General features: G+C 45.9%; 1 protein-coding gene across 2 annotated transcripts in view; it reads left to right on the forward strand.

Annotated features, from left to right (window-relative positions):
- Positions 1 to 21,499, forward strand: part of LOC119401541 (protein NDNF-like) — a 202,419-nt gene that overhangs the window by 165,028 nt on the left and 15,892 nt on the right. For both annotated transcript variants that reach the window (XM_037668433.2, XM_037668441.2), the window contains one exon: positions 7,913 to 8,040. In XM_037668433.2, coding sequence (XP_037524361.1) covers positions 7,913 to 8,040 — 128 coding nt within the window. The remainder of the gene's footprint in view (positions 1 to 7,912; positions 8,041 to 21,499) is intronic.

Here is a 21,499-nt window from a genome sequence, read left to right on the forward strand (position 1 = left end):
GTACACTCACGCGCAGGGTCAGCGTTGGTAAAACTCTGAAACTAGCACGATAAACTTGCATAACGATAAACTTGCAATAAAGAGCAGCACGATAAAGCGAGTGATCGTTGAGGCGAGCGCACAGTGAACATGCTGCACCGATGATCGCATTCCAGTGCCATCAATAGCTAGAATGCAGCCGATTTCGTGCAGCACACGTGTGATTCCACGGCGCTTTTGTAAAGGATCCGTCAGCTGCCCAACATTCTCTAGCATTGCGCTTCGCGCCATCCGTTTTTCAAGAGAGCCTAGGCATCGCGTCTTATCAGTAATAACAACCTCATGTGCATTGTAGCGTCTACAATGCAGGCGAGGCGACGAAGTGTAAACGTAGTAGCGTTCGCTGAAGACTTAGCGGCATAAATGGAAAAATAAAAACATGGTAATCGTTCTAACATTACCGTAAACAAAGCGCGATTGCCTACCTTCTGCGTCGGACAGCCGCAATCCACCGCCGCCGTCGCTCTCGCTCATGAAATAGCACCGGAAACTTGTAAAATTGCGCTCCAGGCAAGTTTTTGTATGTGTTTGAGCATCTGACAGCGCAGCAGTGATTTTCCGACGTCGCTGAAGCCCGACAGACTCTTTAAATCCCGATGAAAAACACATCCATCCGTGCACTCGCGTACACGCTCACGGAAACGCTGTTCGCCCGAACCCGTCGACGCTTCTGAGCCGTGGCGGCAGATGGCGTTGTCGGCGCTTTGCGCATCGCCTTATAGGCGATGCGCCTTATGCATGATGCGCATCGTGCATGTCTAACATTTCATGCGAGCAAAGGAACCCAATGTTTGACAACACTGCAGCTTACAGGTTATTATAAGCGTCTACAGATTCGACATCAATGAAAATAACGATAAAAAAACCGTCATCCGAACAGAAAGATCCGCTGAAATTGTATAATGTGAACGGCTTATCCATAACCGAAGAAACGTATTGTATATGCTCGAAATCAGACTATACTAATGGTGATCCCGAAGCGTCAACAGTAAGCTTAGCACCTTGATGCTCCGGTTGAGAAATTTTATTTTTTTCAATTTTTAGTTGCCCATTTGCCGTTGACTCATTGCTTTGGTGCTGGATGGTGGCAACTGTATAAGCTGTAGTGTGTGCATATTTATATGCATATGTTTTTTTTTCTCCTCTAAAGCATGCCACCTGTTCTGCTCGTTGCATATCCTTGCAATGAAACAAAGGACGGCATGCAGGGTCTGCGCTACGTGGAATACCCTGACGGATCGTAAAAAGTGGCGCGTATATAAGTCGTTATCACGCGCCGTGCACCGGCCACGCAGCTGCTGAGCTGGACCAACGACACCGGTGAATCGGGCCATGATGTACGAGTCACCGTGCATCCAGCACGTTGGAGTGAGCGAGCGCGATAAAATGAGGCCCACAAACGGGTTGGAAGCCTCTGATAGCATGTGAGTTGGCAATTGGGCTGGCTTAGCCGCATGCCGAAGTGGCCGCCATCCCAAGAGGGAACTCATCCACTCTCGTCGTGGCTATGATAGTCGCATCGCGCTATACCGTTCCATATACGCAGTCGGCCTCTTAAGACACCTGCTGGCCCGACGATATGGAGCATATAGGGTGAAATGATAGTGATTTACCACGAGTTGCCGTGCCAGCACCTCGAGATCGAAAACGGCGGCGAAGACAAAGAGAAGCGAGCCGAGGAAGGTCGGCCACGGAGGATCGAAGAACGGGAGTGATGACATCGTGCACCGCAATATGGCCGACGACCGCGCTCGCTGCAACGAATTGAAAGGGCGAAACCTTCCACACAGCGAAGACTATAAAGGAACCGTGCGGTACATCTCTCTCTCACACGCACACACACACACACAAACACACACACACACACACACACACACACACACACACACACACACACACACACACACACACACACACACACACACACACACACACACACACACACACACACACACACACACTCGCCGTATGTCGGTATCAATTGCGGTGTATGCAGTGTAAGGGGTCCAGTCTTCCTCCTTCACATTGTCCATTCGGCGGCACACGCCTCTGTCGTCGCCGTTCCGAAAGTCTTTTGTTGCTTCCTTACTGGCCTCAAGAGAAAGGCAACTGCCAGAGAAAGACATAGAGAAAAAGAAAAAAAAAACAAACACGCGTTGTAATCTATGAGGAGAAACGACACAAGACTGGCGTTTGTGACCGCGAAAAAAAAAATGTGCGAAAGTGATAAAAGTAAGGTGCGAGGCATTTCATTTTTCTGTAGAAATCAAGACTCGCCACGATGACTTAGTGAATGTGGCGTCATGCTTGCTCAGTACAGACAAGGTCACAGGCATCATTTCGATACCCACATTTTGAAGTGGGTGGGATGCAAAACTGTTCATGTACAAAGTTTTATGTTCAAGAGGCCCAAAACTTATACGGAACCAAGGAGGTTTTGTACGGAACCCTCTACTACCAGAGGTGTGAGGCACGCTGCAGTCAAATCCTTTAGCTTAGGGCACTATAAAAACGTTCTTCGAAAAAAATGTTGGACTGTTGGTGTTAGGGAATTCCAGGAAACTGTCATACTATAAGATGTTATCACAACCACGAGTGTTTTCTTTTATACTAGTTCGAGCACGGGCACCGTTTTTTTTTTATATTAGTTTTCCACGCGAGGTCAAAACCTGTCTCCCGCAAGGGACTTAGCGCAAGCGCGCTTGGCGCCCACGTAAAAACTCACTGAGGCAAGCCTTCTTGTGGTACAAAGGCACACGAGGAAAAAGTTGCACAACTGTGCAAGTTGAAAATTCTGCTTATTTTGAAGGCTGTAAAAGCACGCAATTCACATGAACCTATATAATGCATGACTCAGGGCAATTCAATCTTATGAAAAAAACAACGTTCTAACTCTGTTTGCTGAGCTCTATTCATGACACGATCATAGGATTTTGAGAAACAGACTTGACTGGAATATATAAGCCCGCGAATTCGGTGAGTAAAAAAGACCGTCCGAGTTCACACTGCTCATAGAACTTTACTGAGTATGTGCTGGAGTATACAACTTGTAAACAGACAACTTTGGTAGTCGGGTGTGGGAATGTGGTATGTTTGACGTTTCGATGAAAAGACAAAAAGACACGCACGCTTCACGGTGCGCTAAACGGTGGTCAAGTATGCAGCACCAACTGGCTCGAACTATGACGTTGTTAAATGCGGTGTGTGCTTGGATGCGCCATTGTGTATGTCTAGTTACGGGAACCTTTCTGGCCAATCCTCCAGAATGTGCATGTGCCACTGAGTAGGTGCGCGGGTAGAAATACACAAGAGGCAAGAAGTGAACAAGTCGGCGTCAGAAATAGCCGATTACAGAGAACGAAATAAATTCCTTAAATTTTATACAATGTTGTTAACGCAGAACGCTATATGTGTTTACATTAGGCTAAGTGTTAATAACTTTCTTTAACTAAAAATTATCCCGCTCTGAAAATCGTGCACGTTGCGCCAGGACCGAAAGGTGGAAACAAAGCCACTGCCCTCGTGCAGTCGAATATTAAAATATGTTGTCCGATGATGTTAGATCTTTGGCACTGAGGGATTTTGTAATTGTTGCTGACAGGTGTTGATATTGTGTTTGTGTTTTCTATGTACTTCGCATGTTTGGTTTTACTCCGCTGCTGCCATAACCCCTTCGAGGGTATTATTATGGATAAATAAAATGAAGAGGAAAAATAAAGTGAACGGAGGGAAACAAAAGCGTTCATTGAACGGGGAGCATTGCGCTTCAGAGGCGTAGATATGTCAGCAATTAAAAAATATTGAAGGAATCGGCTACGCAAAAGTGAAGAACTTGGCATACAATGTGTCGTTACCTTGCTTCAGTGCTGAACCCATTAACGTCAACATTCGTCGTGAAATGGGTTCCGTAAGACTTTTTTTTAATGGGAAGATAACGCAGCCATTTAAGTTTACAGGTTATTTCCAGGTTGTTTCAGGTGTAGCTGCACAGTGCTGACAAATGACCCATGACGGTATACGAAATCCTTATCTCTGTCAAGCAAGGTAATCGCCGTATCTCCTGAAAGCTGTAGCCAAACGAACACATATTTGGCAGAAAGGTGTACCGCGGAGTCATTTATGTGTTCATTTTCGTTCAATCAGCCGATATCAAAGCATTATATAGATAAAAGCGAGAATGCAAGAAAATCCGCATTGTTGCAGGCTCCGTTTTTCCGGAGACTGCAACCAAATTTCGGAGCAGTGCACCACAGTCATCGTGTGACGTAGAATCGTTGATTCATTCGCCCTAACTCATACGGTGTCTTCATTGCGGCTATGTCTTATCCCACTGTCAGAGTTTGATCATCAATTACCCGCAGAACGTGCGCTCAACGAGGGGTTCCGGCCGAGCATGAGGCGAGCGGGCCAGTTATCTCTTCTCGCGTTCCCCAGCATGCAGCAGGCCTTGGCTGCAACGATACGTTGTCTCCGGCGCACACGCGTTCCATCATTGTTCCCGGCCTTCGCACGCATTCAGGACCCCGCGGCCGAAGTGAAACACCGCCGCGGGACACGTGCTCGAAACGGCGCCGCTCTCGTTGCACTGCGCGTGTTTCCTCCGCTCGCGCGAACGGCCGCCCGCGGGCCGCGTCCTTTGGACGCGAGTCTGCGACGAGTCGCTCCCGATTGTCGCGCTGTCGGGACTGGTGAAAAACCCGCCGTGCGGCTGCTGCGAGACAAATGTAGGCATTCTGCCACATGACAGGCTGATAGTGAAGGCGTGCTCCGAAACCAGCTGCGGCTGCGTGCGCGCGCGTGCGCGCGTGCACAGCGGAGTCCGGCGGAGCAAATTATTTCTGCCTTATACGATACCGAGAGATCCGAGAAGCGAGGGAGCGAGCGAAAACTAGCAAGAAAGCGCGAGAGGAACTAGAAAGAGAAACAAACCAAGCGAAAGATTCCAGATACGGAGAGAGAAGATTAGAGGGGAGAGGGCGAACGGAGAAACAATCTCGGTTACATGCGTACACGGGGAAAGTTGTATACCGCGTGCATACGCAAAGACCCCTTTAAGAGGCCACGCACGTCCTGCGCGAGCCCCAATAAAAAACGACCGTAGTGTAGCGGCACGTATCTCTGGGCGCGCGCAGGTCGCCGCACGGCTTGGATGTGAAGGGCCGCCGCCGCCGCCGCGCATTCTCGAGAAAGCCTGTCGCCGCGCATTGTCTAAAGGAAACGCGCGAGACAACGTGCCGCACGTAATCGTGGGCTGCACCACCAGATGGGTCTCGCTCAGGGCGTTCGCAGCCACTCGCACGTAAGACGCGCTGACAATGGTGAATGGAGCCTGATTAGTCGATAGCCAAATCTTGTCCCGATCAAGCGAAAAAGCTGGATTTTGTACTAAAAGTAGGCCCACAGTAGGAGCCTTCGCGGACCGGTTTTGGAATAAAACGAGCTCAGCCTATATTCTGCTTTAAAGTTTATCGCAACATCTTCGTCCTGAATATCCGTTAAATATACAAAGCGAGTATCATTACCTTTGTACATTTCGAGTTGCAAGCAGCTGGGTGGGTGTGCAGTACACCAGCAAAATGCGTATAGGCCTTTGCCCGAGCTATTGTTTTAAATATTTTTCTCCGCATGAAAGTTCTATTTTTTATGTGTTTCGGGTATTGTGATCTTAGAAAAACAGATCAATAATAGTGCGGTAGCTTCTTTTCTAACTCTGTTTATCAATTCGATGCACTGTGCTAATCTCCATAGGCCTATAGGTTTTTATGCTGTGTTAATAAACGCAAATGTCTGGACCAAGTGGGCTATGTGAAACCCTTTCTTTGTGTGTGTGTGTGTGTGTGTGTGTGTGTGTGTGTGTGTGTGTGTGTGTGTGTGTGTGTGTGTGTGTGTGTGTGTGTGTGTGTGTGTGTGTGTGTGTGTGTGTGTGTGTGTGTGTGTGTGTGTGTGTGTGTGTGAGCGAGAGAGAGAGAGAGAGACGACGCTCAGTTAAAAGTCACATGCAGCTTTCCTGAACATATTATCGTGCATGCGACGAATGCAGCACACGGTGTTCTATATTTATGTGAAACACACGTGCTACCTCATTTACGTTCTTGAGAAGAAAGCTGTACAAAGTGGTATCCTGTCCCAAGATGTGGCCATTTTGCGAAATTTAAGCAAGCAAGCAAGCACACAAGTAGCTTTAGAATTAATAAACGCAATAAGGTATTCCAATAAATCGGAATATAGCGAGGCCGCCGTCTCCTTACGTTGGTCGTCTCTGAGGTGACCAAATATGCCTTATTTCAATAACATTTTCTACGATCACCCGTTATTCGGTGATCGTGTTAATCGTGTTATACAGAATTGCACAATATGCAAACATTTGGTGTACAGGGTGTTTCAAGAAATGTGTCCGAAAATCATGAAAAATAAGGGAGGTGGAATATTTGCTCGCTGTCTTCATAATGACATTTTCTGTGGTGGGAGACATCTTAAGATGACGAGGCACAACAAATACGACAGTAATTTAAAATAAATTAATTAAGTTTTTAATTAGCCCAGACATTAGGTCGGGTCAAATGGGAATTCTACCGAGTTTCTCTTTCGGTTTCACTTTCGCCGGCGAAATTCGTCAGATTTCATTATTCGCTAATAATTGCCAGTGGTTACTTTTGCAAGATCTGAAAGCGGCAACAGGCTCTTCGCTGGAAGGGCTGCAGTTTTCCCTTTTGACCCGACCGCTTGTCTCCACTAATTCAAAATTTAATTAACCTGACTTGTTTAATTAGTGTTGTAATTGATGCCTCTGCCCATATTAGGATGCCTGCTGCCACAGAAAAAAGTAATTATGAAGGGAGCGTGAAAATATCTTTTTCCTTATTTTTGAGGATTTTCGGACACTTTTCTTGAAACACCCTGTATAATGTTAACGAAGATTATACTTCCTTATGCACTGAACTTTCCGATTAGGCTAGTTTAACAAGCCTTATACTGTTGCCAACTCAGCATTATTAAACACCTAACGAGGTATGCAACAATTATGCTATTAACTGCTGTTTTGTTGTTGTTGACCTCTTCTTTTTTATTTGTGTCGATCACTCTGTGGGGTGACCTACATTCCCAGCTTACATTGTAACACGACGCTTAACGAACGTGTAATTATTATAATTATAATGATTCACTGGTCACTGTAATTATATAGCGGCACGAGTAGTCATCGTCGTGGACGTTATGGGAGAAAAAGAAAGCAATATTTACGATCGCGTGTGCCTAGGCGAAGATTAAAGATATGGTTTGGGACGAAGCGTTAGTCTTGGACGGTAGTTCGTAAATACCGGGTGAATGGGACAGAAAGACTGCATACGCAGAACATGTATACGACCATGAGAAGCAAGTCGTGAGGGGCCGGGTTGGCGGCCGATTTACCTCGAGCACGTAGCGAGCTAAACGTACAGACCTCGCCACGAACTCTGCACTGCATTTTAGGGTCTGGCTAACGCAAAGATATGAAGAATTTAGAGGCAGCAACGTGCGTTCTATCCGAATGTCGTTTTTGTTGCGGCTGATGTTCAACCACGGCACTGAGGTGTCTTGCGCCGCATGCACCGTACAGAGCTTGCGTGTAAGTGCGGCGCACGTCTCGGCGCCGCTATCGAAGTGGTCCTGGTGGGCGTATGCCTCCCGCCTTTTGCATCCTTCTTTTTTTTCTTTCTTGGTCGCTCGGAACCGCCTATCACGGACTCTATCCCGAGTAATGGGCTTTGATGCGCGTTTTAGCGCTAGTAAACTGCGCCGCCGCATCACGCCAACGGCGTATGCCGGCAGCCGACCGATCCATTTACTAAGCTCTTTCTTTCCTCCTCACTTCCCTCCCCACCGACGGGATCTGCAGGGTGTTCTTCCTGGTGGAGAAGGAGCGCAATTCGCTGCTGCTGACAGCGAGTCCCTGCTCGGCGCCTATCGAGTGGCACATCTTCAGGAAGCCCCTGGCGCCGTCCGACTACTCCGAGGAATCCAACGGTGGGTCGCCTCAGCCGCCGTAGGCGTTCGCATGCACGACGCGCGCACACGCGGAGAGATTGTGCCGTTGTTTCTCAATGCACGCAGATGCACGAGTGCCGACTGCGAGTGGATGGCACGCCAGGCGCTGTTACTCGTGTCAGTTGTCTTGATAGCCACGGCCAGCTATGGCATTACGCCGCGACTAACCGTAGGGACTGCACCAAGCCACGACTTGAACGTGCATGGCAGAAGCGGCATTTCGTGCGGGGGCCGACTGCTTTTAAAAGGGGCCCGTGTGCTATTCTACACTACCTTCTGTAAAGCGGACGCCAGCCCACCATTTCGAGGTGGCTTCGCAAAATTTGCATGCCACGAAGGGGTGAAATTTTTTTAAAGAAATAGCAAACAAAGCTCGCGATGTGTTCAGACTGCAGAAACAACCAGCAGGCCATTGATATTAGGATGTCCGGGGCTAGCGTTCGACTGTAGATGACCAGTCCTAGCCTTCTCGTATCTTTTAAAGCAAATACGCGCCGACAAACCTTCGACGGCGTTTTCTCAGGTGTAACGATAAAAGAGACCTCAAGGTAGTGCTGATTTCGAGATGACGCACTTAAATACGTACGTGCATGTCTATTCACAAATCGCACTGCGTGTACGTATGGCACTGACCTGCGTCGGGGAGGAGAGAGAAGAGGGCCAGTCAACATTGATTTGTTTGCTTGTTCGTGCATCCCATTTGCCAAGGTATACGGCACTTTCTTCAAGTGGCCGTCGGTTCGCTTTATGTCTCCAACAACCACTGAACAAGATAGCGGCAACGGGATGGTAAAACTTTGAATAATTATTCAAGCCGGGCAACTCTTTCTCATAAATTCTACTCCTATGCATTTTTTGTTTTCTTTTCATAGGAAGGACAACGAAGTCTTTCCTGTCGGTTCGTCCCACGGGAAATGCTCGCGACATTCTACCTGGGATAAATACGATAACTGCCTTCATATTTGTGAAAGAAGTTAGTGCTTCTCCATCTATGGTAATCCACGTGCATAATGCTTGAGCGGTGGCAGTTATGGCCCTCTTTTCATCTGGCAGCAAATGCTCGCAACCGTATCGGGCATGTGTGTGCTGTAGCAAGCGTCCGGATACAACTCAGCAGATCCTACTGCAATGCAATATATTTTCCCAGGAGCCCTGGGATTCGAAGCGGTAGCGAGCATTAACTGACCAGCGTTCGACATTAGCTAGAGACGTATAAAGTATTGACGGGGAAAAGAAAGCAAGGAAGAGGTTGAGGAATCCGTAGCCGTTACACGTACAAATAAATGCAGAGTAAAGGTCAAAGCGCAAGGCCGTTGTGCATCAAGCAGTGGCAGGAGGCTATTTGTGGCCGCCCCCTTTCAAAAGGGACTCAAAGAGATGTAATACTGATAATCGTCATCGCCAAAGTATATTACGCATTTCTACATCATTCTTATTCTGCTGCTGCTTCTTCTTCTTCTTCTTCAAAACTTTATTGTATATTCTGCACATGACGCGAATGCGCCAGCTTGGCTACTCCCATGACGGAACCGGGAGGTCGAGCCTCCTGGCCCTGTCGTGGGCGTACTGGACAGCCGGGACTTGACTGTGATAAGATGGTGATTTGATGAGTCTTTCAAAGCGGTCCCGCGTAATACTGGGCCCCAGTGAGCCAAAGTCCCAGAGAGTGCGTTCTAACGTGCATACGTATACTTTCTTTGCAATCTTTGAATGTAATTTTTATTTCTTCTGCTCCGTACAACTGCCCGATTTGCACTGGCCAATAGCGCGATTTTGTCTGTAGTTGTCTTAGCGTTGTGGCTTGAGCTCTCTTTACGTTTGCGTGGGGGTGCGGATAAACTATTCTGCTTAGATAGAAGTGTTTAGAGATTTTGTTGTATATATGTGGCCAATTTATCTTTCTGTATCGGGGACGTCAATCCGGAATCCGACTTGAAACTCAGCAGTGCAATGTCGCCGAGCTAAAGAAATAAAGAAAAATACGATAAGAAAAATCATAAAGAAAAACTACTGCTCTTAACATTCAGAAGATTTTCTCGCTCTTGCTAAGAAGAAAGAAAAAAGGTCAGAATGAACGTCCGTGAGTGAAGTGTACGAAATATGGGACAAAGGCCAGTAACACATATGTTGTACATTGAAGAGAGGGAGAAATCACCTCCCTCGCACTTATCGCATTTTTTTTCGGCCACACGCAGACCACCTTTTAATCCACCGATCGAATACCTGAAGCTCAAGGTTAATAATAGAAAACTATAAAAGCTTGACCTGATTTATTGTTTGCCTATGGTGTTCCTTTCAATTATTAGAGCTTTACATTAGGGAGCCCCAAGCATTGGTGTTCGCGAACCGGCGGCCTTTACAAAAGAGCGCAGCGAGCACAAAAGAGTTAGCACAAAGGGTCTACAATAGAGTTCCCGTTGCCCGACGCTCGTGTTCCCTAATCTAAAACTCTCTCTTAAAGACGGCATTTTAGGAAAGCTGTTGCCGAAACGTGACACACAGTCACTTCTCGGTGAACCCAGAACTACATAGTGAATAGTTTTGTTTGTTTGTTTTTTTCGTATAGCGAAGAAACTATGTAGCATGTTCCACCTTTCAGGCGCACGCTATATTGTGCCGGTTTAAATCACGGTTGTTAATCTTCGTGCTTCAATGGATTTCAGAATCGCCCATAAATTCTCGAAGCTGAGCTGCGCGAACCTCAGTTGGTTCACTCTCTCGGAATTTATTCGAAGGAAGGATTTATTCTTTTGGTAACGATAACAAAGGATATAGTTTCTTTCGTTGATCTTGGGTGGCTATGGAAAGAAATAGCGTCGTGAATAACATCTTATGTCATTACGTAACCGTGAGGGACCCAGCCTTTTATAAATAAATAATTAAAAACCAATAGTTTTGCGCCCGTGGTGTTCATCACCGAGGAGTCTATAGTTCCCCTTAATTTTAGTAACATTGATTTACAAACGAAAGGCTGCAGTTATACTTCATACTCGTAACTGGGCAAAGAAATTTTGCTTTGCGAATGTGGGGTTCCGACAAGCAAGAGCGTGAATAATTGATTTCCTGCATTGTTTAGCCGCATCAAAGGTGTTGATATCGCGTAACCAAGCCACATGGCTGTGCAGCCGCCGCAATAAGTTCTTCAGTGTATATACTGCTATTTTTATACCTATTCTTACGTTATCCCTCAATTTGCAAAAGAATGCTGGCGTTGAAGTTTATAACTCCATTAATGACTAGAAAGCGTAATACATGAATCGTCGCTGTACGCTGCTATACGAACAATATACTCAGCACTCTGTGACATCTGACTCATCTGCCATATAGTTTCGTAGATCTCATCAACAGGCATCAGTGGTGCATCATTGCGCTGACAGTGCCGAGCACAGTTTTTACTTACAGCTTGAAAGAGCCAAATAGTTCCTGTGTCACCCGTACAGACTTTCTTGCTCCCCTATTCTCCATGAAAACTTGGAACACGCTTGAGCCTTGCCTTCAATAGTAGAACGCGATAGCGTAATCGGGCCCCGTGCGCATCAACACTGCCGCAAGGAATGGGACGTTTGTGCGCGTAACATTGGCCGTTTCAAACTATCCTAGAATGCTTACTGCAAGTACAGTTGCGAAGTGCCCACTACGCCATAATTCTTCCTTTTGCAAATTGGCGAAATGCCCACTATACGCGTCCGTATACGGTGCCACGTGCACCTGCGCAGCTGCACACTTTGTGATGGGTGGGCAGCTTTAAACCACCCACTCATAGCGCAGTTCACATGTTTTGATGCCTGGTGCGATTCTACGATTCTGCCACGCAATATTACATGCGTTAAGGAGACTCCTGCCACCACATGACATTCTTATAGCGTTTTTAGAAAGCAAGTTCAAGCACTAGCGTGGCTTCGTGGTAGAACACCTGCTTGCCACGCAGAAGGCCTGGGTTAGATTCTCACTCGGACCCAAGATTTATTATTATTTATTTATTTGCATCTATCTCAAATTTTCGCTCACGGACAACGCCGATTTTTCGCTCACAGCCAACGACACCGACACCTGACTTTCTTCGAAACGAACTCTTTAACGCTATCGCGTTAAAATCGCCCCGCACCAATTATCAGCTCTTTTACGGCACCGGTGGCTTGTGAACTTGCATTGCTCTGTAGTGGCTGCCTTCTCACTGCGGAGTAGCGCGCTACATTCGTGCAGACGGCGCTGCTGGTTCAGCACAAACTTTACATAGTTACTTGCGATACCTCTCTTTGAGTGCAACGGATCATCTCGTGTGTCTTGGCTTGCAACGTGCTACCTGGCCGGACTCAGAACAGCAGCGTGCGTATAACCAATTACGATCTTATCTCTCTCTTTCCTCTCCATCTTTAAATCTCCCCCCCACCCTGTTCCCATGTGTAGGGTAGCAAACCGGTTTTCCTAAACTGGTTAACCTCCCTGCCTTTCCTTCTCTACTATTTCTTCTTATGGTTGTGGGGAACCAAGAGCGGCGATCGGGCATACCTTTGGCAAAATGTCGCGAGCACTAAATTCTTCTTATTTACAATCAAGCCGATAAAGTTGTCAGCGTATACTTGCGTATATCGCCAAAATATATCAGCGTATATTTTGTATCGGCTCTGCATTGCTGCTTTATGCTTGACATGATGGTTGTTATGTCAGATTTTGTTTATTATTTATATATAATGACACATCACGATTTCTAAATATTATTTATTATCTACACTTCACTACTTCATCTAAGCAATGACGGATTTTGTGTCAGATTTGTACCCCACCCCTGTAACGGCCCGCTCAGCCAGCAGTACCTGCAAGTAATAATAATAATAATAATAATAATAATAATAATAATAATAATAATAATAATAATAATAATAATAATAATAATAACAATAACTTCTTTATTTCCATCAACGATGGAGGAGACTGCGGGTAAAAGTTGCTTGAAACACAAGCAACTTGACAGAGGCCCACAGCCACCTCTACAATGCAGGCAGCGATAGCACAGTTTCAAAAAAAAAGAAAAAAAAAACATATAGAACACAATATTCAGAATACAAATATATCGAAAAAATTAAGATAAAAATAAAGATAAAAAAATCTTATTATTGGAAGAAAGAGCCTTAATGTCCTCTTTGACCAGTTTTCAAGGACTGTCAGCTCATAAGTTAGGACACGTATTTAACTGTTGGACTAATGCTACTCTGCATTTCACTCAGTGAAGACATCTATAACCTCCCCTAAAGACACCGGTCTCATTTTGGTAGATTAGCCTGTTGAGTGCTGTGGTATGTTTTGGGTATGTTCTGTATGTCGCGTGCACTATGCATATCCACATATATGCGTGCTATAGGCTCACCGCAAGGCGGGCATCTCCAGTTTTTCATTAAAAAGCCCCTCTCCTATACTATTTCAAAAATCTGCGAACGGGCGGCGCAGGGTAGGCTACATTAAAGAGCTGGATAGCGCTAGACAAGCTGAAAAAAATAATAATAAGCAACAACTGCGGCTCTCTCATATAACATATAGACACATATCCCTCGACACGGAAAAAGTTCACTGGCCGGGACGATGTACTGCGGATGATTTTAGTTTTAACAGGCCTTTATATAGTGCATTTAGAAGATACGTCCATCCTTCGCTCTCATGCGTGTCGCTGTGTCGAGAGACGGAGCCTGCTGCAGAAAGTCTCTGATGAGCGAGTGAATGAAGAAACAGTTACAAGGAGTCAACTTTCACCACCCACCGCCATATTCGTCGGAAGCATCGTAGCGTTTGCGAAATCCGTCACTTTCCGAGAGCATACATGCATTTCGCCGATGACGGGCTGCGTTGCGCACGCGAATCCGATCGAGAGATGAATAAATGTCCCGCGCACTTGACGTCGCCTCGACATGACTGATGAACGGACGAACGGCGCGGGTGGAGTGGCTTCACTCTATAAATATGTACCAAGCAGCGCGGTAACGTCGCCGTGATGGAATTGATGTTCGCCCCACGAGTGCCGAGTAGGCGCATTTCTACGGCAATTAGAAGACGCTGAAGAGCGCGCACCCGCCCGCATTGGGGGGAGGGGGGGGTTGACGAGGCAGGCCGCCTTCTATTTTGGTCGGTCAACCCCGGTGCGTGCACGACCCGCCTTCCGTGCGGCGCTGCTCCTTCGATGCTGATGCTATTGCTGCCGCCGGTGTGGCGGCCGTGAACCCTGCGGCTGGGCGCAGGGGACGCTGCGCCGAAATAGGCGCCACGTTTGTCGTCGTCTCAGGTCTGCTGCAGGAACCGCCGTATGCACACAAAACGAAAGAAAACAAACCAAAACAAAAAAAAAAAGGTCCGGCGGCTGTCCCGGCTCTTCGCCATGTGGACGCCCTATAGTGCAGGCTAGAGCAGTGGTAGCAAGGCAGCAACGAAGGACGAGCGCCTGAAGGAGCCGATATGTACTGCCAACAAGAAAACACGAAGTCAGGGGACGTGTTTTGCATTGGCAAGAGTGCAACACGCTGTCTCAAACGTTAAACGTTCCGGCCCGCCCACAGTCTGCGCAGTAACAACGGCGGCTCCACGTGCACGACGCCCGAGCCAAAAGTTCGCGTCTCCGGATCCGCCTGCATGTTCTGAACTCGATAGCGCCCATTGAAAACGGAACGCGATTCTCTTCCGGGGTTTCTGTCGCGCTGCTTATCTTTCAGAATCTTCTCATAATCTTCACGCACTAATCTCCTTTATAGATTGAGGCGTTGCGTCGTCATTTCTTACCCAAAGCAAATGCTCTAACACAATACGTAATGTCAGAAGATACTTATATCACGTCATGTCGAATATGCCCCGAAACCTATAGATGACCGAAGTGTTGCGGTAACCACAGCAGCACATTATTTGCGATATTGATTTCAGGTTGCACATTTAGTTGCAGAGTAAACGTCGCATTCGACACCTTTCGAATACGTCATTTACAGTGAGCATTTGTCAGCCAGGCTTCGCTATCTCATTTTTGTATCTGCAAGAATGTCTGGCGATTTACATGGGCCACGAGCATTTTCGCCTGAAGCATTTCGATGGAGGCGAAAATGCCTGAGGCCCGTGTACTTAGATTTATGTGTACAGTAAAGAACCCCAGGCGGTCGAAATTTCTGAGGTCTTACCTATGGCGTTCCTCATAATCATATCGTGGTTTTGGGACGTTAAACCCCAACAATTAATTATAAACGGACGATCAGTTCAGGGCCACGTTGAGAACTTTGCAAGAGCAAATCTTTAAGACGGAAGATTCGCCTCAAATGCCAGTTCTTCCCATCACAAGGCTGTAGATGATCGAACTTCACGCACTGGTATATACCACTACAAGTTTCGTTCAAAATTTTCGCTCTTTCTTTGTTCGCCCAATAGCATACATGCAATAGCTTTTATATTTTTGAATTTTTGAAAATATGTTTCTCAATTTTGTGAGGTTGATGCCCCCGTCTAGTGAAAGCTGCAGTAAATGAAGTGCGAATCCAAGTAAAATGAAGAGGATTGAAAGGAAAACCATTAGTATGCGACGCATAGGCAATGCGTTCACAATATCACGAATTTGTCTGGTTAGTGCCGCCGGCAATTATGCCGCTGGGGTGAATTGAAAGCTGAATAGGCGATGGCGTGGGATTCACCTCCTTGTACTATAAACTTGGAAATGAGATACTTGTTTGAACACACAAAAATAAAGATTCATTTTTTGCTGAGCACTGTCCATCGTATACGCGGGACAAACCGGCAACGTGTTTTTTAATATTTCTCAGAAAAGCGAAATATTGCTTTCCTGCACTGATTCTCACATGCTAACCATTCACCAGAGTCATCCTTAATCGGGTTTTCTTTCTCTCTCTCTCTCTCTACTGTTGCTTTGAGCGCAGTTAAGAAGTTATTAGTGTATACATAAAGGCGTTTTAAAAAAAAAAAAAGGGTGACAGTGTACGGTTCAATTTTAGGTCTGTCGGATGTTTCCTGACAGCTTTCTTTTTTCTTTTTTTTTATCTATCAAATATGCAGAAACCTGTGATAATTCCGTGTATTCGAAGTAAATTTTATTATTGTTGCGCTTACCATTCTTTGGGAGCTGCACCCAATAGCTGTTCGTGCAAAGTATGTGTGTCCACAGTGACTATGCTTCTTTCTTACCTCTTACACGCTAACGCTATGGCAGCTTCGCGCTAGTGGCGCCAAGCCTGAAGGAAGAGCGCAGCTGGGTGGCCTTCCTTGTCTCTCTTTATTTTTTGCTCTCTTTCTTTCTTCTTTCTCTTTCTCCCTGTTTCTTGTATCTCTTTTTTGTGTTTGTTTGTTTATATTTCTTTATTTCTATTTCGATCTTTTTCGTTCCCTTTCTCCCTCTTTCTATCTTTATTTCTCTTTTCTTCCCTCTCTCTCTCTCTCTGCTTCTTTCTCTCTCTCTCATGATGTTCTATCTCTTTTTCGTGCCTCTTTCTCTCTGTCGCTTTCTCTGTCTTTCTCTGTCTTCAGGTATATCTTTTTGTCTTTATTCCCTTTATTTCTCTCTATTTTTCTCTTCCATTTTATTTCTATCTCTTTCTTTCTCTCTCTCCTTTTCACATGTTCGTTCTCGTTTGACACTCGCACCTGCTGTACACGGTAGTGGGGCTTGCCCACTTCCTGTGGCGTATACCCACCTGAGGAGTTTAGCACGACGGAGCACAAGTTACCGATAGCTCAACAGTTCCGCTGCTAAAAAAAAAAAAAAAAAAGTCCCTTGAAATTTCTCCGGGGCTCGGCAGAAGCTAACAAACGGGTTCCTCAGCACAGTAGCGCGAAGCTTCAGCACTGCTGCGCCGCGAAGGTGCGCTGGAAGCGAGAAAACAATTGTCAACGAATCTCAGATGACACGCTTGGTCTTCGCGGCAGCGCTTCTAGATGGCGTAGCGTGTCTAGAGGGAAGCGCGAAAGAGGAGACCTGTATTGCAGCGCATGCCTCAACCATGATACGTCCGCAGTCGGTAGCTATGTGGTGTGTTGCAGGGGCGTAGCCAGGGGGGGGGGGGGGGGGGTTCAACCCCCCCCCCTCCGAAATTTTCCAGTTTTGCTTGCGTATATATACACGCACACATACAAACGCACGCACGAACGTACATAAAGTATGGTTGAACCCCCCCCCCCCCCCGAAAAAAAATTTCTGGCTACGCCCCTGGTGTGTTGCAACATTGTTTTGATACAAATCGCATTAACGTGGACAGCCATCGTGAGATCGGTCCTGTCGGCAATTTTATGTTTCTATTTAAAAGAAAGAAAAACGCACACTTAACGTGTTATGACGGACAGGTATTTGGACACAAGACCACCCACTTGAGTGTAGTGCTTGGACGCTGACATATTCAGTGGAAAATTGTTTGCTTGTTATTTTGTAAGAGTAGCTAACGAACAGCGGCTATATCTAAAAACAAGTGTGTTGCTCTACACTCTAAGAAAAAAAAGAGTATGCGTGACTCTTTTCGGAGAGTTCTGACTTGCCACGTATACGACTCTCTTTAAATAGTCACGGTGACTCTCTTCGTGGGTCAGGGTCGGCTCGCTCTAGGAGAGTCTCCTGACCCTCTAGGAAGAGTGCAAAGACTCTTATCGGGAGGATCACGTTACCACTTATAGGGAGTCAGACGACGCTTGCCGGTAACGCTTCTAGGGTGGTCAAGGGACCCACACCGAAGCATCAAGCGACTCCACAAGTATTTTAAGCTACTCATTTGATCCTTGCTCTACTTTTGCGCGACTACTATTGAAAATAGTGGAGTATTCATTTTAAGCAAGTCCAATAATACTTGCCGTTCTGCCCAGCGACTGTAAAAAAGAATAGTTCAGTTTTAGCATTATTTTATTCAAACTCGTCAAAACAACACATATTTTCCAGCAAAGTTATATAGAAAGCGCGAAATGATGGTCTGTGATTTCCAATTAAGAAGTTTGGGTATTCCTCATTTACATGCTTCTATGAGTATAGCCAACCAAAATGTGTGACTGTGATGTGTACAGTGTCATATGGTGATAAATGAACAGCAGAAATCGCCATCATGTTTCCATATTTATTCCTTCTGATTAAAAATAAATCAAAAAGTGGTGGCGGCTTGAGGCATCAGACTTGTGGCTTGCTAGTTTGTCGCTCCTGTCCAGCGTGAGCACCATGAAAAACGGTATCTGAAAAGCAGAACGTGATATTATGATGAGAAAATGAAATTGCAGTAAAGGTTTGCAAAACCTACACAATAAGTGTTTAACACAGACATAATAAAGGCTAACAACAAAACAACAAATGCAAACAGGCATGCTCAGGAACCAAGTTTTTTGACGTCGAGATCAGATATGTCACATTTTAGAATTACCGCACATAGCTCCCACAATCACGCACACTCACTCGATTCTGTAATAACGCCCAACGTCATCGCAGTGTATGCAAATCACGAAAACAGCAAACAGAAACGAGGGAAGAGTGCACGGCCGCGGCTGCACCAACGCGCGCCGTCGAAAGTCTAGAGCTTTTTCACTTTACCGGTGAAGCGTGTCCAACTTGAATGACTACCGCGTACGTTCTGGAAGCACCGTACTATATCTGCACCTCAAACTACCGTCTTTAAGCCAACAAAAACCATTATATATAGTGCGTCTGAGCGTTCTGTACAGAGGCATTTTTTTTTCACGTTCCCACGCGCCGAAGCACGCTACACACTCAAGGTCGATGGAAATGTTATGAAGTAGACTAAAGTGCATCTCAAAACGACATCTTGCACATTCAGTAGCGCAGACACAACGTGCGATCAGCAAAAAATGACCCTTGATAATTTTTTGCATCGCTCACTATAAGGGAGCTTGCACAGCAACGCGCATGCGGTGGCAACTCGTTAACTGACAGCTTTAGTTGGGCATCCGCAACAGCCCTGCGGACACAGGCTGCTGTTGGAAATGGCTGGCAGATAACTTCCGCAGAGCTGCTGCAGACGCCCAGCTAAAGCTGTATAATTAGTACCTACGAAGCAGTACACTCACCGTTAACTGGCGCCCGTTGTTCCTGTCCGCAGCTCCAGGAATATTCCGTCCTCCAAGCGTCACCGCGTCACTTCGTGCACGGAGCCGGCGTCAACACCAACACCACCGAAGACGCGCATGAACAGACACACAACCCGCGCAACCAACACGCAACGCATTCCAATAGACGAGGAGACAGAGAGGAAAACAGAAGCGGCACGCCGCCCCGGCGCCGTTGTGGCGCGTTGCCTCGCCTCCGTCGTCGAGCCAACGCGCCACAACGGCGCCAAAGGGCAAGCGCGCGATATGTATGGCGTATACGGCGCCGCCGCCAATCGAAACGCGCTTCAGGAGAGTCCCGTGACTCCAGCCGAATTGCGAACTCTCTTTCTCTGCCTGTACCTTCCAAAAGGGGTCAAATGGACACCCGAAGAGAGTCACGCGGCCGTGACCCTCTTTTGACTCTTTTTTTTCTTAGAGTGTATATATTGCTAACTAAGTGAGTTGTAGCGGCGGTCGTAACTTGTGGATTCAGAACGCAGCACTCGGACATTGCATAAACCTATGTTACATTGCATTCGAAGCCGATGTTTCTCTTAAATGGATCTTATTTGTGCAAAAATGCATCGATATTTATTCATCCATGTGGACTTTTCAACTTTTAATTCGAAAATTCAAATGCGATTTGACACAACTTTTTCGACAGCAATAAATAAAGTATGTAGTAGTAGTAGTAGTAGTAGTAGTAGTAGTAGTAGTAGTAGTAGTAGTAGTAGTAGTAGTAGTAGTAGTAATAATAATAATAATAATAATAATAATAATAATAATAATAATAATAATAATAATAATAATAATAATAGTCTTGCCCGCCGTGGTAGCTCTGCAGGCTCAGGAGTCCCGCTGCTAAGCTCGAGGTCGCAGGTTATATTCCCGACCACGGCGGCCGTATTTCCTTAAAGGCAAAATGCAATAACACCTGTTTACTTAAATTTTATGTGCGCGTTGGAGAACTCCGGATGGTAAAAATTAATCCGCACTCCCCTAATAGAGCGTGCTTCGTAGTCATATCGTGGTTCTGGCACGTAAAGCAAAAGCCAGTATTAATAATAATTATAGACTTTTGGGTCATCTTGTACGAAGTAATACGTGAATAGCAGACCTGTTAAAACCCAGAAGCGGCTCGCATGACTATTTACTGGCCCGGCATGTGGGCAGGAAACAAAGCGATGACTTTAATAAGTATTGCAAAACGTAGTGCTTATTGTAGTACTTAAAGCTTAAACAAACAAACAAACAAACAAAAAGAAAGACGACCAGAGACCTGGTTTACTTACAGCAGTTAAAGAAAAGCGCAATGATATAATGTATGAAGAGAACATTAATAGGGATATTGCAGATTAACAGTGACTGTACCACATTTATTAAGGTACGTTTTTCTAGTTGCACAGATAGCATTCCTGGAGAGTTCAATAAAAGTTACTCGGACAAGGCTATTTCGAATACTTCTACCAAATATCGTTTTGGGAGACGTTACAGCATAGCGAGAAATTTCTCGTAATATTCGAAGAGCAAGGTATTCGCGATTGAACTCAAAGTTTAATAAGTGCTGCAACTCAACCGTCGGGTTGAACAATGATTTGAATGGCGGCATAGCAACGAGCAGATTAGCAGTAATAATAATAATAATAATAATAATAATAATAATAATAATAATAATAATAATAATAATAATAATAATAATAATAATAATAATAATAATTATGATGATGATGATAATAATAATGAATGTTACCAGTCCGTTAGACGTTTTCAGCTATACGCATAATATCAACTTTCTGGGCAGCTTAACAAAAATTTTCTGATCATACTAGCCGCTCTGTCCACTGTGTACTCGGTATCGGCCTGTCAGTGGTGCGATGCTCTCGGTGAAATGGGCGAAATAATGGAGACCTTCCACTGCAACCTCTGTGATTGAGTCAGGGCTCTGTAGTAAAACATCCCAGCGTCACCACGTCTTCCGTGCCGCCGTACTTCAAACAGAGGACACCGCACGAGGAAGCGTCGGGCGCGATTTTGGCAGCTGTGCCCCGATAACGGGGGCGCGTCATATGGCTCTCCTCACTCGACCTACCGTAGATAGCGCAGAGTATGCATGCTCGCAGAACACTAAAAGTGTAAGAAGTGAAATGAACAGATTGTACTTGTTCGCGGCAAAGGAGATCTGGCGATACAGGGCCGCTGTCTATATAGCCCAATTCGTCTTGATAAATGGCAGCTGTGTTCGACCTGACAGTGTATAGGCATTTACGCTAGCGCTATGTACGGAAACTCGAACTCGTCACGGAGCAGCTGCTTGACGTCGAAGAGACGCGTGTTTACAAGGAGTTTCGGCGAAGTAAGGAGCTAATCACTGGGACAAACAAGTGAGTGTGGT

The sequence above is a fragment of the Rhipicephalus sanguineus genome, chromosome 1 (genome assembly GCF_013339695.2).
Source record: "Rhipicephalus sanguineus isolate Rsan-2018 chromosome 1, BIME_Rsan_1.4, whole genome shotgun sequence".
Taxonomy (NCBI): Eukaryota; Metazoa; Arthropoda; class Arachnida; order Ixodida; family Ixodidae; genus Rhipicephalus; species Rhipicephalus sanguineus.